This window comes from Varroa destructor, unplaced genomic scaffold, assembly GCF_002443255.2.
Source record: "Varroa destructor unplaced genomic scaffold, Vdes_3.0 BEIS01000002.1, whole genome shotgun sequence".
In the NCBI taxonomy this organism is placed as follows: Eukaryota; Metazoa; Arthropoda; class Arachnida; order Mesostigmata; family Varroidae; genus Varroa; species Varroa destructor.
This window is the reverse complement of record NW_019211455.1, coordinates 41311817-41327003: the sequence shown is the minus strand read 5'-3', so window position 1 is coordinate 41327003 and position 15187 is coordinate 41311817. Positions and strand designations below refer to the sequence as shown.

Sequence of the window (15187 nt, the reverse complement as noted above, 5' to 3'; positions counted from 1 at the left end):
AATCAATAATATAAAAAAAAAAAAAAAAAAAAACGCGGTGCTGCTTAACTCGTCAATACGGCAACCATAAAACAGCCTTGGGACCTGACTACTTAAGCACGTGTGTTTGTGCGACAGAGTTAGATGCCTTCCTTTTCCTAAGCCGGTACGAGATACTAAAAAAGTGTTGTATTTTAAATTAGATTTTAAGACAAGAAACCGTATACATATCTGATCACTGGATAATTATTGAAGTTAATGTAGGACAGGGTTGGTAACCGCCCGAACCGGGTATTGAAGTGGTCATAAATTATAATCATTATCATAATTAAAGGTACGCACAAGTAATTTCTACCCTTCTGTCGCCAACCCATACCCCCATAGATTCTCTATCTGCGATTGTTCAGGTTGCATTTTAACGTAACGCTTCAATATACTTCATGTGATGTTTTTAGCTTGAAAGAAGTACTTCTATAAAGAAGTCTAGTAGCGGCTCTCAAGCGAGGCCTCCACCATTTCTTTTGGCTCGTCACTTTTTTGACGTTTTTGCTGTCCACGACAACTATTATTTCTGCTGCTACCAGTACAATTCTGCCTGAGCAGGCGTGCCTTGCCTCTGAATACGTAAGCTATCTATGACGACGATGCTCAACATTTCCAACTGTGGTGACCCAGTGCCCTACACGGCCCCGCTCCGCGAAGAAGAGCGGGCCCACTTCTACAACGTTTGTGCACTGTGCGTTGCGGCTGTTCTGACTGACGCACTAAGCAGACGTCAGGCCGATACAGCCGTGGTGCGAACAGATACAGAAGCCTGCTGTAGCATTCTACTAGGACCCCACAGCGCTTGTCGACGTATCCAGTGCATACCGTAAGGATCGTAAGCAGGATAACCAACTTTGTTGAAAGTGCAATACATTTGCGTATATATGTGGCCATTCTCTATTGAAGAGTGTTCCTGGCAAGACCGCGTGAAAGCGACGAATTTTTGCTAAGGTACTACGTTATCAAAGAATAGGAGACACATGAACAACGGCAACCGCCTTATCAATAGCCAGCAACGACAACAGCTTGTTATTGTGGCCGTTTGACAGGCCATCGTTATAGTGCTCGTTTTGGCTGGAATCCATGTATCATAAAGCTGCCGCGTCGTATCGTTGAGGTACAAGACTCAGGGCTTTTCCAGCAAGCAATATGTACCAAGTCAGACACTTCAGTCGAGGGAATGACCCTTAAGTTTCTGCTGGTGAAGATGGAGGCGATGATCTAAGCGCAACTGTTGTTCCAACGAGTCAAGAGTGCGTCAGAGACTTGGTAAAAGACTGGTGCAGTGCGTCGAAAATTGCGGGACCACTCATAGTCGCCCGTGTAGCAGGATACGTTTGTCCTGTCGCTGCGCCCTCTCTTCTTTTGCTTCCTTTTCGTGGAACTTTTTTGACGGACCTTCTCTTCTCGCCAACTTTAGACATTAGCGAGGTATCTTTCCCCTGAACGTCGTCGTTCCATCCCCTTTCCACGGGAAGCCGATGCGGTGATACAGCAGTAGCAGCAAAGCCGATAGGAACCCGGACTTTAACGCCGAGTCAGGCCGACACCGAACAACATCCAGAAGAAAATTTGGAAGCGCTGCGCGCACAGTAACGACTTAACACTGGACTTGTCTTAATTTCGAATATCCGATCATATCCAACAATCAGTGCTACAAGCAGACTAAAAATAGTGAAACTGTGTTTATTTGGCTTTAGAATCTGATGAAAAGATCTCATCTATCAAACTGTAATAAGTAAGCTGTGATCGGCGGTCAAGTTTCGGTGACGTATGGTGAATACCGCTTTTAAGGTATCTGTTTAAGACAGTGCCTGCTATAGCTTGATATCGCTATCAAATTCCAATAGTTCAAAAAAAATTCACCTAGGAATGAGGAACGTTTGACTGGCTCGTTGTTTATGTTGTTATCGGCGGTCTCTATAGAGTGTGGTTTCGATTGGGTCTCCTGATTACTCCTTGTGTTTGTACCCGTGCTGATTCCATATACTGCTGCTCTAGATGTACCTGTCATTTTTAGCCGTGGAAAAGTTTACTTCCGAAACTGGAATCAGCAGCATAGTAAACAGACGCCGAAGTTGTTCGTCGAAAGTTAAGCATTCAAGGTAAAATGGTTACTCGCCCAACAGCCAAGACATCCCAAGATGTAAGGCGTAGTTTGCGGACCTGCGCCCTTTAGCCGCTCCTATAGGCCGCCTCGACAAGGCTCACTCTGCCATATGAATCAACGATATTCAGTCCGCATCAACTGAACCGTGTCCACCATTCCGTGATCTGTAGTACTGAATTTTCCGTGTCCTGTTATTCGTTTCTCTGTCATCAACTTACATGGCCGTCCCATCGTCGGTACGCAATCAGCTTCGTCCGCGCCATTACGTGTCTATGACCTTAGAATGAACTGTTGTCAAACCGAGCCTTCACAGTTGGGGGAGAGTTTGTGAAGAGTTCGAGCAGAGGAAAACGACAACGAAGTAGACGACGACAACGCCAGCGGTGGCGTCGCGGAGAAATTGTTACGCAGCAAGTCACTGGGTTAACGGTTTCTCATCCGTCTCAGATTTCTGGCATGCGCCGACATCAGTCTAAATAGGCACAGCGTCGTTGGAATCGATAGCGAAAAGCGTCGAACGCGAACGACAGACTACTGTTGCTTCTGCGACTGCTGACTAAAGGCTAGCCCTCGAAAGCGTCTTGGCTGCAAAGACGAAGTGAAAGTGCTATTTTGTTCTATTATTTCTTACTTTTTTTCAGTCCGAGAGTTGAAGGGACCAAGCAAAAAGCAGACCGAAAATGAATGCTTGAATCGGAGACCGTTAGTGGCATTGTGATCAGGCCTTTCATGCGTTCTACAGATATTATTAACACCACGAAATAGGACATTAATTTGGTAGCAAGCAGAGACCACAAGCCGTCCCTGTCGTCGTCGTCCGTAGCTAGTAGAACGCTAACAACGTTTTGGGCCGAATAACAGATTACCATAGATAAGAATCCAATTTGCAAGTGATGCGAAATCGACCCGGATAAGAAGAGAATTTCTGCTGAAGACGTCGAAACATCTATAGATTTTCTGTGAAGCTGCGACCAGTTTCTACCGCTGAGAGTACAGAAAGCGAATCTAATTTTTTGTGTGCACAGATTTTATGCGAAAAAGAAAAAAAAAAAAGAAAAAAAAAGATCATGTACTTTCGCCATTGATAACCTGTACTGTACATTCGTGTGTAAGTGTATCGGATGGATAATGCTGTGGTAGATTGAAATTAGTTACGGTTATCTTGAATCACCCCGAGGCACCTGGATGATACAGATTACGGAGTCGTAATATCACGAAGCGTAACAACGTAAAGCTAGGCTCGAAGGATAATAATTGACGAGAACGTACTAATCGGTAAGTGTCGATCAATTAACGTAATTGTGATTTATTATTATAACTTTTTACAGTAGGACATAGTACACTCTTATCGATGAGGTTAAGCAAATGAAATCTTTCATTTTGATTTTTTTTGTCCACATGAACGACCGGCGGATTTTCAGTCTTCATTGTTGGCGACTTATCATTGTTACAATGTTTATCTACGAAGGGAATGACCCTCTTCACGCTGTGAAGAAGTTTTGGGAAGCCGCTACCAACTGAATGTGACCAACCAGAAAGAAGATGGGATCCAAGTAAGATGCGTACATTTTCTCCAGAAAATAGGCAACAGCTTTTACTAACTGCCAAGCGACCCACCCGATCGGATGTTTTGATTTTATATACAGTCGGTCTGAGACAGTCCTGCGATGTCGAGCACCAGTAAATGGCCCTCATATGCCAGTTAAACTTTCATAGAACGAAACGATTAATTGAGAACCGTCGAGGTAGGTATTCTGTCGCCAGTTACGAGGAAAGTTCTCTAAAGTGATCGTTCATAGCCTTTCATTGGCACAACGAACAGATATTGGTTCAGTTCCGTTTGTTTGCCAATCGGCCATCTGGGCCAGCCCAGCAACTCTTCCATATCGGATATCGTTCAAGAAAGCATCCATTGACATGTTTCGTTGTTGATATTGTTAACACGGTGCTTCACTATACAGCTGACTGTCGTTTGGTGATGGCTTCTTGTGTATGGTATTAGCCTGACAGGATCGTCATGCGCCATTGACCAACGAAGTAGCGCTAAGAATAACCTCAACTGCATGAAGTAGGCTAAATGATTTGATCCTGAGCCGGACTCCTTGTTTCATTCCGATACATAATTGCATCTGTTGTTGGCCGGCAAATCTAGTAAGATTCACAAAATGTAGCTAGCTGCCTATAATTATTGCATAATTGTTTGTCAGAAAATCAACTTAGCGTTAATATCGTCGTTTATTTGATATACTGTGTCAGTGATGCGCGGTCGTCATAGAAAGGAGGAGCTAAAACCAGTATAATAATCATTGAAATCATCTTGAAAACTATCAGACTTAGTTGGTTGGTTATAATCCGAAATCCGTGATGATCCACTGGTAACGTGTTTGCCCATTAGACTTAGCTAGGATATAGTAAGAGATGATTTAGCTTGAAATTGGGCTAAGGCATATGGTTCGTTTCGTGCTAAAACGGGTTAGCCAGCCGATGCAATATCTGACGGCAATACCAGATGTAAAACTCGGGCCCTTTATTTTAGGCTAATCGTAGTCCTAGAAAATCTGCGCAGTCTGACTTCGTACAAGCAGAAAACGATCAGTAACAATCTTTATCAAGTATGATTCAGAATGCTTTATTTGTGTTCACTAGGAGGAATGATTGATACCACCAAGCGTGTTACGAATTACCGGAACTATGCATTGCCCACATTTTACCTCGAACCAATAACGTATATCTTGTACTCAATCACTGATAGACTAAAAATTTTTCATTCAATAACCCTATTAGCAACAGCATCGCCAACAGACAGGCCACTATCGTGCCTTTCAGTGTGTTTAACGGCGACATTCGAGGCGCGCCATAATCTGAGGTTCAAATCAGCGCCGTCATCAGTCACTGCAAGTAGAAAGTTCAGACGTAGAAGCAATCACTCGAATAGAGCTGAAGTGATTATTTGAAGAAAGGAAGAGTTCCACAGAGAAACGTCACGATACGAGTGACTTCTTCTTAGTTTATCGCTATGACCTGCACAGCCGCAAAGTGAAAACATGCTTCGACTTCACAGTCTGTCAGTCTTCATCGATAGCTTTCTCTAGCTGTATTCAACAACTTTATAAATAACCGTTTATTATTTGTCGTATTGATCTCTGGCAAGTGCTTATTTCCCATAAAGCCTATCGTGCCCGCACTTAAGGATAGATGACTGTTGTATGACATTTAGCCGGTCCGTTATGCGTCGACAAAGGTCCGCTATGTGCATTGTTTGGTCATTAAAACCTGTTCAGATCTAAACAAACGACAAGGAAAGAAGAACAGCTCGAAAAATCAGGCGTATATAAAGGTTGAAGATAATGAGTTTATCGGCTACGCGGATAAGATGGCTGCTACACGTATATACTTGTATGTACCTGGTTTATTGCCAATTGGTAACAATTTACGGTCCGCGATGAACGAGGCCGATATCAAGCGTTGTACAATAGTAGCACCAGCAGCAGAGCGATAATTCATATCTATGGAATGGATAGCAGAGATATTTTCTGGAAGTAAACTCGTTTTAAGCCGGCTCTACTTCCGATTCGCGGACGTTCTTCCGTCGAAGACGTGGGATGGGTCTCGCTCGTCAGACATCCGGCCGTTTCGATTTCGTTGGAAAGCAGCAAAACTTTTCTTATTGCCCTATCCACTTTTTCGTGTCCTGACAGTATTGCAGATAACTGTCACAAGGAGGACAAAAAAAGAAGTCTTGACATTTATGGTTATGACCAATATTGTGTGCAACAATGATGACCGCTCGAGAGGTTGTGCTTGTTTCTTCCGCTGATGCTGCTGTTATTGTCGATAGAAGCTCCACTAGGACGATTAGTAACGCTAATATCCCGCGTGAAGAGGCGACAGTAACGACAAGATGGGGGGCGGCTTTCACTGAGTCAACGTTGACGTGATAGGGGATAGCAGCAAGACAAGAACAGCTATTCTAATTGACGAAAACAGGGAACACGTTGACAGGGCAACGGCAAACAAGGGAGCTATGCCGACTGGGCAACTGCCTCATGTTGATTCAATATCGGACAACGGAGATATTTATATGGAAATTGTATATGTTTATAGTATTGAGGTCAACAGATGGGTTCGTAAAGTAGGCCACAATAATAGAAGCAAAAAATAAATGAATTTTTATTAACGAAAATGACTGGTAACAACAAAGCGAAATAGTTTTAATAACCCACGTACGAAAAAAAAAAAACGAAAATCCTAATCGCAATCTGGAAAAATAACCACAGTAGAATTAAGCAACTCTGTGGGTTTTTTTCTCTGGCTGGCTGGGTTGGTTATTTACGAATTAGCTTTCTTTTAACAACAATACTTAGATGTATTGTTGTTACATGATGTATACAATTTGAAGGGGCCGAATTCGCTTATATGGATAAAGCACATATTAGTATCTTGATCTAGGATTGCGTGCACTGCTGTCACTGTTCTTCCGCAAATGAATTTGGCATTCGTTTATTGACGACAACAGTAAGCTTAAAAGGCTCAAAAAGATTTAAAGGAAGGCCAGAATTGTCAGGGAATAGTTTACGCAATATTGGCGTAGTACGACATATGTCACATTACTGAGACATCCATTATAATAACTAAAAGTCTTATAAACCAACATGAATCGCGCTACATGTGTAATAAAACGTTGCGTAACAACTGGAAGTTGAGTTTGAAGTTGAGTGTATATTAGCGCTACACATATACATATGCACCAAATAATTTTGTACAGCGGCACAGCCGTAGCAACTTACCAACAGTAGTGAATAAGTACCTACTGCTTAGTAAAGATCCAACTTGAACTTGATTTTTGCCAAACGGCACGTTGCAATTATTCTTTTGAGTGAGCTTAACTGGTCATGGTCTTCTTGCCAGAGCTAGACAACTCTCGAGATTGTACATTTAGTTATTTATAAGCATTGTCTGCATCAAATACGCAAACCCCGAAAATCAACGTTATGGCTTCTAGCTTGAGAGTACGATTTCTGGCTGATTTCTGTTCATAGGCCGTGCTACACTCGTGTCAGAATTGCTTAACGTCGGCTCAACACAACAGTCAGGGATTTTCATTTTGTACTTTCTGTTTCAACTAAATAGGGTATGTTTCGGCATCATCTAGCCCCATTGGCCCAGAAGTTCAACTGTCGACCCGAAAACACCTCGCCGATATTTACCCACCGGCTTTAATGTAAAGCTTCCGTTTTTTATTTACTTAACCGGAGTGTGAATAAAAACGCCGACGCAGTTCATCCCTGCGGTTTACCTAACGTCTGTTCAAGATAACAATAAAATTTTCCGTTTTCCTGACCCACCTCCATGCTACATATTTTCCCTCGAATAAACTGACGTTTGCTGCGACCATAGCTGGTCTACAGCGCCAATTTGAACTACTTTACTGTTTTGGAGTACTGTTATTTCAAAACAGTAGAAGTTCGTCGACGGCTGAATAGTAACTTGTTGGTCTTTCACCGCACAGATCTCGCCGACATTTGCGTTTTCGCTTTCCCGATGCCTACAAACTGGCGGATTATTGGACCTCAAATTTGCTCTAACGCTTCTGCTGCGGTAGTCAGAGCTATCGTCGAGGGCAGGTAGGAGACGCGTCACCTTTGGCGCCGCTATGGTGCGATTTATTCGATGGCGTTCAAGCGAGACCCACTGCGCTCACTTGGCATATTATCTATTTCCCTGATAGTAGCAGTGTCAGTGATTTCGTTGTTGCTGTTGTTAACCGTTGCGCCCAAATTGGCATTCCAAGCAAAAATAACCCTCTGAGCCCGATCTTCAACGAAACGTGATTGCAGTCCACAACACAGGCTTTATACGACTGGAGTAAAGATGTCGAAGAGCGTCGTGGCAACAATCTTCCCTACGCTTGGAGCGTATTGCCGTCGGCATCCAGAGCTGCCGCGCGTTGAGATCGTGGCCGCTGATAAGGCAACCCGTCTGTTCTTTTGAACAAGAACTACGTTGCGTTCGGACCGATTTGCAAATGAAGAAGCGCAGATGAAGTGAAGAACTGATCGCCAGCTAATGCGCGTTAATTCAAAAAAAGGCGGCATGTTTCTGTACAGAAACATGAGTGCATGCGCAGTTCGGAAATAGCTTTCGGCTGCTGGGAAACAGAATAAATGCACTGGAGGTTAGGCAGGTAGTACACCGCTTCCGTAGCAGTAATGCTCGCAGCAAGACCCTCACAGACTCCAGATTTTCAGTTGCGAGGTACTCGGCGTACTCGAAGCCCGGAGAAGGGTCAAAAATCTCTAAATACACTAATTCAGGAGAGAACGGCCACAAAAATGGAAGAAAGAAGACCTTGAGAAGACTTTCGCGAAGATGGCTGAGTTTTTTTCTTATTGATTTAGTCGTTTAGATAATTAGCTATGATCTGAAGATTTTCTACGATAATTGTTTTTATCATTGCATCCTCCACAGGGATGGGACTCTTAATTACACAAGATTGATTCCGAAGCCTTTAACTATGGCATATGAGGTAATTTGAATTTTACAATTGTCGGGGATCGACACCTGAGTTATTCATTCATTTCAGAGCTGGCCTTAACACACACATCTGTTTACTTTTCGGTTATACGGTACATACGATATGCTACTTGATGCTACAATTTAAAATAATCTTTAAAGCAAATACTAAATAATTGTAAACCCTCAAATAATAAATAAGCTTGTAATTTTTAACAAAATAGGGATTTAGATTTCTCAGACGGACTAATAATTACTGATATGATATAATTCATTAAACAGCGAGTTCATATATGTGTATGGATATCAAGTTGGTGCGGAAAGTAACTTCGACACTTTTAGACTGTGAAAACTTGACGCCTTTACTCTGAGAGCTTTTCTAGAGTTGTAGAAAAATTTGCATCTTGCCTAGGTTTGTTAGTAGCGGATTTTTTTGCTATTAAATCATGAAACTAACGAATTGCTCCTTACTGTTTATCTTAAATCACCACCAGAGGAAACGCAGCTGAAAAACGAGGGTTATGTGCGACACTGAATACAAATGGGCAGTACCTGAACGCACTTGTGAAAAGGGTTGGTTCAAAAGAGTTGGTTCGGAATTTGGAATATGGATTCGAACTTATTACCGCTACGGTTAAACGGGCAGGGCTCAACTCAAGGCTGTCTTGCATCAAAGATCAATCCAGCTTGGGCTAATCAGCACACTGAAAAACTGTTTGCCCAGCGAAGATTTAGCCACCGATCTGGCCTGAACTACAGCCTGCACTTTTAAATGAGGACATTTTAAAGGCAAGAAAGTACGTCTTACGCGAAATCTCGGTACCAAAGGATTGAACGTATGTATATCGCTGCTCGAATGGTGTGATCGAAATCGGGAAAGGGAGATATGTGCCTTACGACAACCTTTAAGGACAGCTTAACGTTAGGATTATGGATTACCTATGTACGGCATTACAATAGAACTTACAGAATTTGGTAGTATCTAAAGGAGATAGTTTTCTAACAATAATGAAACTATGAACCCGAACTACAACTTGGCTGTATGCGTCGTAGTCTGTCAAATACATGGCAGTATAAAGGTTCTACGGCGCCCAGAGTCGTCATACTGTAGCACAACACTGAAAAATACCGAATGACGAAATTACGTTTTGGTCCACAGAATATAACACTACATAATTAAAAATTATTATAGACCAGTTATAAGCCTAAGACTTTTCGGTATATGGAAACGTTTTCTTGTACTGTTATATTTTATTATCAAACATATAACCCGTTATCCTGTGAGTAGACGATTCATTGAAAAAATTAGAACTGGATGTTTAAAGATTAAACGTTTCGATTTATCTCAGGAATTGCATTGGTATGGCTTTAAATAAAGTTACAGGTCTACAACTTGTCAATCTTGTCGGGATTCTGTTACACGATTTTCTATTCAGATCCCCTTGAATACTTTTCTTCTAAGCAAGCTGCTTATAACGCTATCCATCTTCAGTCTGGTTCTTCGTGGCGGTAACAGCAGGTTCCAGATCCACTACCAGACTCATCGATGAGAATTTCCTGCTGTTGCGTGTTCATTGAAGCTTCACTGTTCCCCTATACGATGCAATGAGATTCGCGATCACGTGCATCTCACTCTGCGAGTTACCTACGAAGCATTCGCTCTATTTAAATCTTGGATGCCATTGGCATCGAACTATGTCCTGACACAAAAATGAGACACGTTGCAGGCCATCGAAACGTTTGTTTCATCCTCAACTAAAGGCTAGGTGGGCAGCTGCAATCTGCGTGAACTCCAATATTACTAATGGCATTACTAATTCGCCCAAAAACGAGAGTAACGTGTTGAACCAGAGGGCCTTGTATTACGATGAAGAATGCCCTTCGGAAATCCTAGGTGATAGTAAACACGACTTTATTCAGTATCGGATCGTGTGAAAATCTGACAGATTGAAGAGGAATAAATGCGAATGTACTCCCAGATCCCACCCATAGCTTTTCAGCTTCGCCCGTCATTCGTTTCGCAACATTTGCTTTAATGGAGTTTGCGATTCAGTCTTTCACTGGGGGGGCAATGCTTCAAGTCGGTGCGTTACGCCTGGGTTATCATCATCTGCTCCGATGGATATCTTTCTAGCTCCGACGAATGGGTGAAAAGTTCCGTGTCTAGTTTATGCTGCTCTTTTCATGTAAATATTTTCGTGGCGAGCTATCATCCCGTTTACCCGATTCAGGTAAAACCTCTCCGCAAGACTGTTTGAGGAAAATCGATAAGGTCACGTTGAATGTCAGTACACTGAGAAGTACCGATACTGATTTAAGTTACTACCATATTTGCACTGTCATCTTCAGCTTGAAGTTACCGATACAAAAATAAGTGCGCTATAAGTGGGCTAATTCATTAGTTGAATAGCCTGACCGATGGTTGAAAAATTTCAAATCGGAACGCGGCGCGTTGAAAAATCGCTGCGTATATACTGCAAACAGTATTGGTCCCGTCGTATATATTAAACAGTTTCTTAGTCACCGTGGCCCAAGCCACAATATTATATAGGAAAAACGCGACTTATAATAAAACTGAGGAATCTCACGCTTTAGTCGCTGGGTGTTTATAGCTATCTCTGCCTGAAGATGTAGAACGCTTGTTTGCACCATTATTGAATACGACCTGCTCGGCGATGAGGTGTCAACTGATATCATGCTACTTCCCAGTAATTAAATCACAGGTATTACGGTAAACGAACACTCCGTAAGCGCAAATATCAATGCTCAAGGTCAATATGTGGATCGAGAAAAATTCCTTTCTTTTTCTGTAGAACCCGTTTTTAAGGCCTCGTTACTGACGTATCTGCTTCAAGCCAACGACACCAGAGCTGGTCTATCAGCTAGCGTCCATCTTCTTACTGGGTGGTGGACAAACGCCTCACAACACTCGCTTTGATGATGTCGCTTAACTCGGTCAGCTTCTGCCCATAGATGGCCCCGGATGTTATTCTTCAGAAGCTTCTATTTAGTCGGCAGCCGAAATCGTTATCTTTTACTTCGTCGCCGACAATGATCGGCAATCGAGAGTTAGGTTGCTTGAAATTACTGCGCGAACTATATAAAAGAAACTATATGTACGGCATACGCGAACTATATACATATATGTGATACAGCAATAAGTGCGCCTCAGCAAATATTTAGAAGAGAAAATAGTACGTGTAGAAAAAAAAGCCATTTTCCTAAGGTAAACTGGTTCATCGAAGTTTATTCTATTAAGTTGAAACGTCATGAAATTACTCGTCCACAGGTGGATCAGTAAGAAGAAAAGACGCATATATAGTGGAAACTTCCTAAGGGAACTCTCTGATAGCCGCACTAGCACTTGCCAACAATAAAGGTCGTAAAAATAATACGTTACTATACATAATTTAGCACAGTTGGCTCATTATTGACTTTAAAAAAAGAAAAGCCGCAATTTCATTGGTATACACAGCGAATTTTAATACTTTATATGTTGCCGAAAAAAGATCACCTCAATTATATGTCAAATATTTAATCATTTAGGAATAGGCATCGACCTAGAACTGACAAAAAACAGGAAATCATCCTATTAGTATTGCGGCCCCCCGCTCTACGTGCAAACCTTGTGACCGCATGTAGAAGATATTTCTTCTCAAACAGATAGCTGGCTCGATCATTACCGAAATATCAGGTAAGACGGAAATAAAAACGGGCCTTATTTTAAACATATAGGTTTTCCTAGTTTCGGGGGTATGCTGTTCGGGTCAATAATTTTTCCGTGCCTTACATGATTTCTTGAAAATTAAGACTTTGCAGATATTTCAATTAGACCCGGATGCATCAGTGTCTCATAGCAGGAAAACATTTTTACTAGCGTGGTACTGCTGATCTGCCTAAAGCTAAAAAGCATCTAATGACTATCTAAAGAAAGTGAAATTCAGTATTTTCATTTTTCTATTGAAAATTGTAGCGCAGCTTGTTTATTTTTTGCCGATTTTTTTGGCATAGAGTATGACCAGCTGATTTTTAACATAGCAAAACCACATTCTACTGATTCCGATTTAGACAAAATAGGTGATATGACACTTCATCCAACGGTCTGCATTGGCTTCGAAGGCAACAACTTAAAAGGCGCTGTGTTTTACTTGCGAACTTTAACCACTGTAGTCTGAATGATCAGAGGATTGCCGTTATCTTCTGTACGATACATGTAGAACGAAAGTCAGCCCGCTAAGGGAAGTGTGCGTCCGCGGACTTTTACGCCAGCCGATATTCGCTGACTTTGGAACGCTTCCTATTCATTGCTTAACTAAGCACGGTGATACGATGACGGGATACCAGTTTAAAATATGTGACACCTTAAACGATTCGAATGCCACCACCGTACCCGATAGAAGATGCAACATAGGACAAGGGATTTAATGTACATATACATAAATATATATATATATATATATATACACTATTCTATAGTAGAATTGATATATTTAGGATAGGTTATGCAATTTTAAATTATATAGGTACTAAAGTCAAAAATATAAATACTATTAATCGAGTACAAATATCATGATCTGCAATATATTAGGTCCAACTAGGTTTCTTTACAAGAAGCGACTGCCTTTTATCACTGGCGTTTTTCTCGTTCCGGCTTCACAACGCACCGCAACCCATCTTCAACGTATTCCTATTATAAAATATTCTCACTTTTGCTCACGATCTTATTCGAATCCAAGAATCTACCTATCCGGCCCATGATTTACTATTAAGCAGTAATTACTTGATATCGGCACGGTGTAGCGTCACGCTTATTCGAGTTATCGAGAAGCGGAGAACGATCCCGCTATTCATTTTGAACTCATTGATATTGCTCACATATGTATCGTTATGTGTGTGTGTTTGTGTGTGTGTGTCTGTGTATTTTTACTTGTGATTTTCAGCCTGCCTATCTGCCATCACGGATCCATTATGTTAGGTCACCGTAACCAAGGCTTCGAGTCAATGCCACCTCGAGTTTGTCTGTTCGTTATCTGCATGATTGTACCGCTGCTAGTTCAAAGAGCCGAGACGCAATTTCGACCTCGGGGGCCGTTCCTGTCAGAACCCCAATTCGAACAAGGATATTATTCGTTTATAAAGGTATTTGCCTCTTAATTACTCTGTTACTAGTCCTGACATTATACATGCATTTACTGCAGTAGAAGTTCCAGTCTTACAAAGTGTCACCCGCTGAACTCTAATGTTATATCACAATAAAATGTAATCTTTATTATCGTGATTCGTCTAGCGGACGAGCGTGTGGTTCTACGTATTTTGACGTTAACGTTCACGATGTAGTGTTCAGTGTAAACGTCGGTTTCCATTAATTACCTTTTGCAGTCAGCTAGGGAGAACATTATATAAGCTCAGACTACTTCGACTGGTTATCGATGGCTTTACAGACGGTGAATAGCACGTCCTGCTCATTCAGTTATTGTGAAGAGATTCTTAGTCTGCTCACGAGCAGATCGTCTAGTCGTCAATTCATTACTTGGATATATATATATATATACATATATATATTCTCATTTATATTCGCTTGTTCCATTATGCGAACGATAACTTCAACTTATCCGGACACGTTTTTCGCCTGTCTGCCGGAACATCTTTTTGATTTTTAGCAAAACACAATGATAAAGTGTTATGCTAGTTATAGCTGGTTTCTCTTCACGTGTCGACAAGTATCGCAGTAAACGCGTCTTCTATTTAACTTTCGTCAGCAGCAGTGGCTTCTGGTTCCGTGCTTCACTCATTTAACTTATCATGTCGAGGAGCGATCTTCGCCAACTGATGATCGAGTGACGATTGCAAATGTCCTTTTTCCCCTTCGTAATGTTACCCAGAGGTACAACTGTATAGCTGACTCGACCTATTTATGTTTTAGAATTTTGTATTCAGTTAATTTATCGTAATTCAATTAATTTGGTCCTATTAAGTCCATCTCGATATCACAGATTTTGATGTGGTACATCCTTTTTATCAGTAAAAACGCGCATCTCTACTTAGAACTCAATTCGAAAAGTTTTAACACGGGGTATTAAGATTATTGGAAGAAAATAAACTATAATAGATATACGGGAACACTAAAATCTGTTTTTATTCTTCTCCGATAATAATTTTTCTGGAATATATGATAGATATTATTTCATTAACTGCTTTCTATGTTTTACACCGAATTAGCACAGCCACGTGAGTTTCTTATGCCTGATATAACACCACCTTTAATGTACGATACTTTTGTTACTGATAACTTTGCAGGCTAAAGATCACGAGCACCCTCCAAAGGTCCGCAAACCCCCGTACCATCGAGCTAGTTTTCGATGCAGTGAGAGACTTGTTGACGGCAAATTATCTCCTAGAGACACGCTCTGCGGCGATCTTAACAAAGGTGTCATACCCATTAATCCAATGGGTCAACGACCAATCAACGATCCTTATCCCTTGTGAGTCGAGCTATTATATTGTATTTTTTTGCTAACAGACGGCTAAATGAGGTGACAC

General features: G+C 41.5%; 1 protein-coding gene across 1 annotated transcript; it reads left to right on the top strand.

Annotated features, from left to right (window-relative positions):
* The first annotated feature begins 455 nt into the window (after nt 1-455).
* LOC111243707 (uncharacterized) lies at nt 456-15133 on the top strand. The gene is made up of 4 exons (XM_086978505.1): nt 456-3409; nt 3556-3687; nt 13588-13786; nt 14945-15133. Exons 2-4 carry the CDS (start codon nt 3677-3679, stop codon nt 15131-15133), a joined length of 399 nt encoding a protein of 132 aa, XP_086834631.1. The 5' UTR covers nt 456-3409; nt 3556-3676.
* The last annotated feature ends 54 nt before the right edge of the window (nt 15134-15187 follow it).

Bases quoted from the DNA above. Each gene is read 5' to 3' on its own strand.
- LOC111243707 (XM_086978505.1), top strand. The intron at 13,787-14,944 runs GTATTTGCCTCT...ATAACTTTGCAG, and splicing joins GATATTATTCGTTTATAAAG to GCTAAAGATCACGAGCACCC.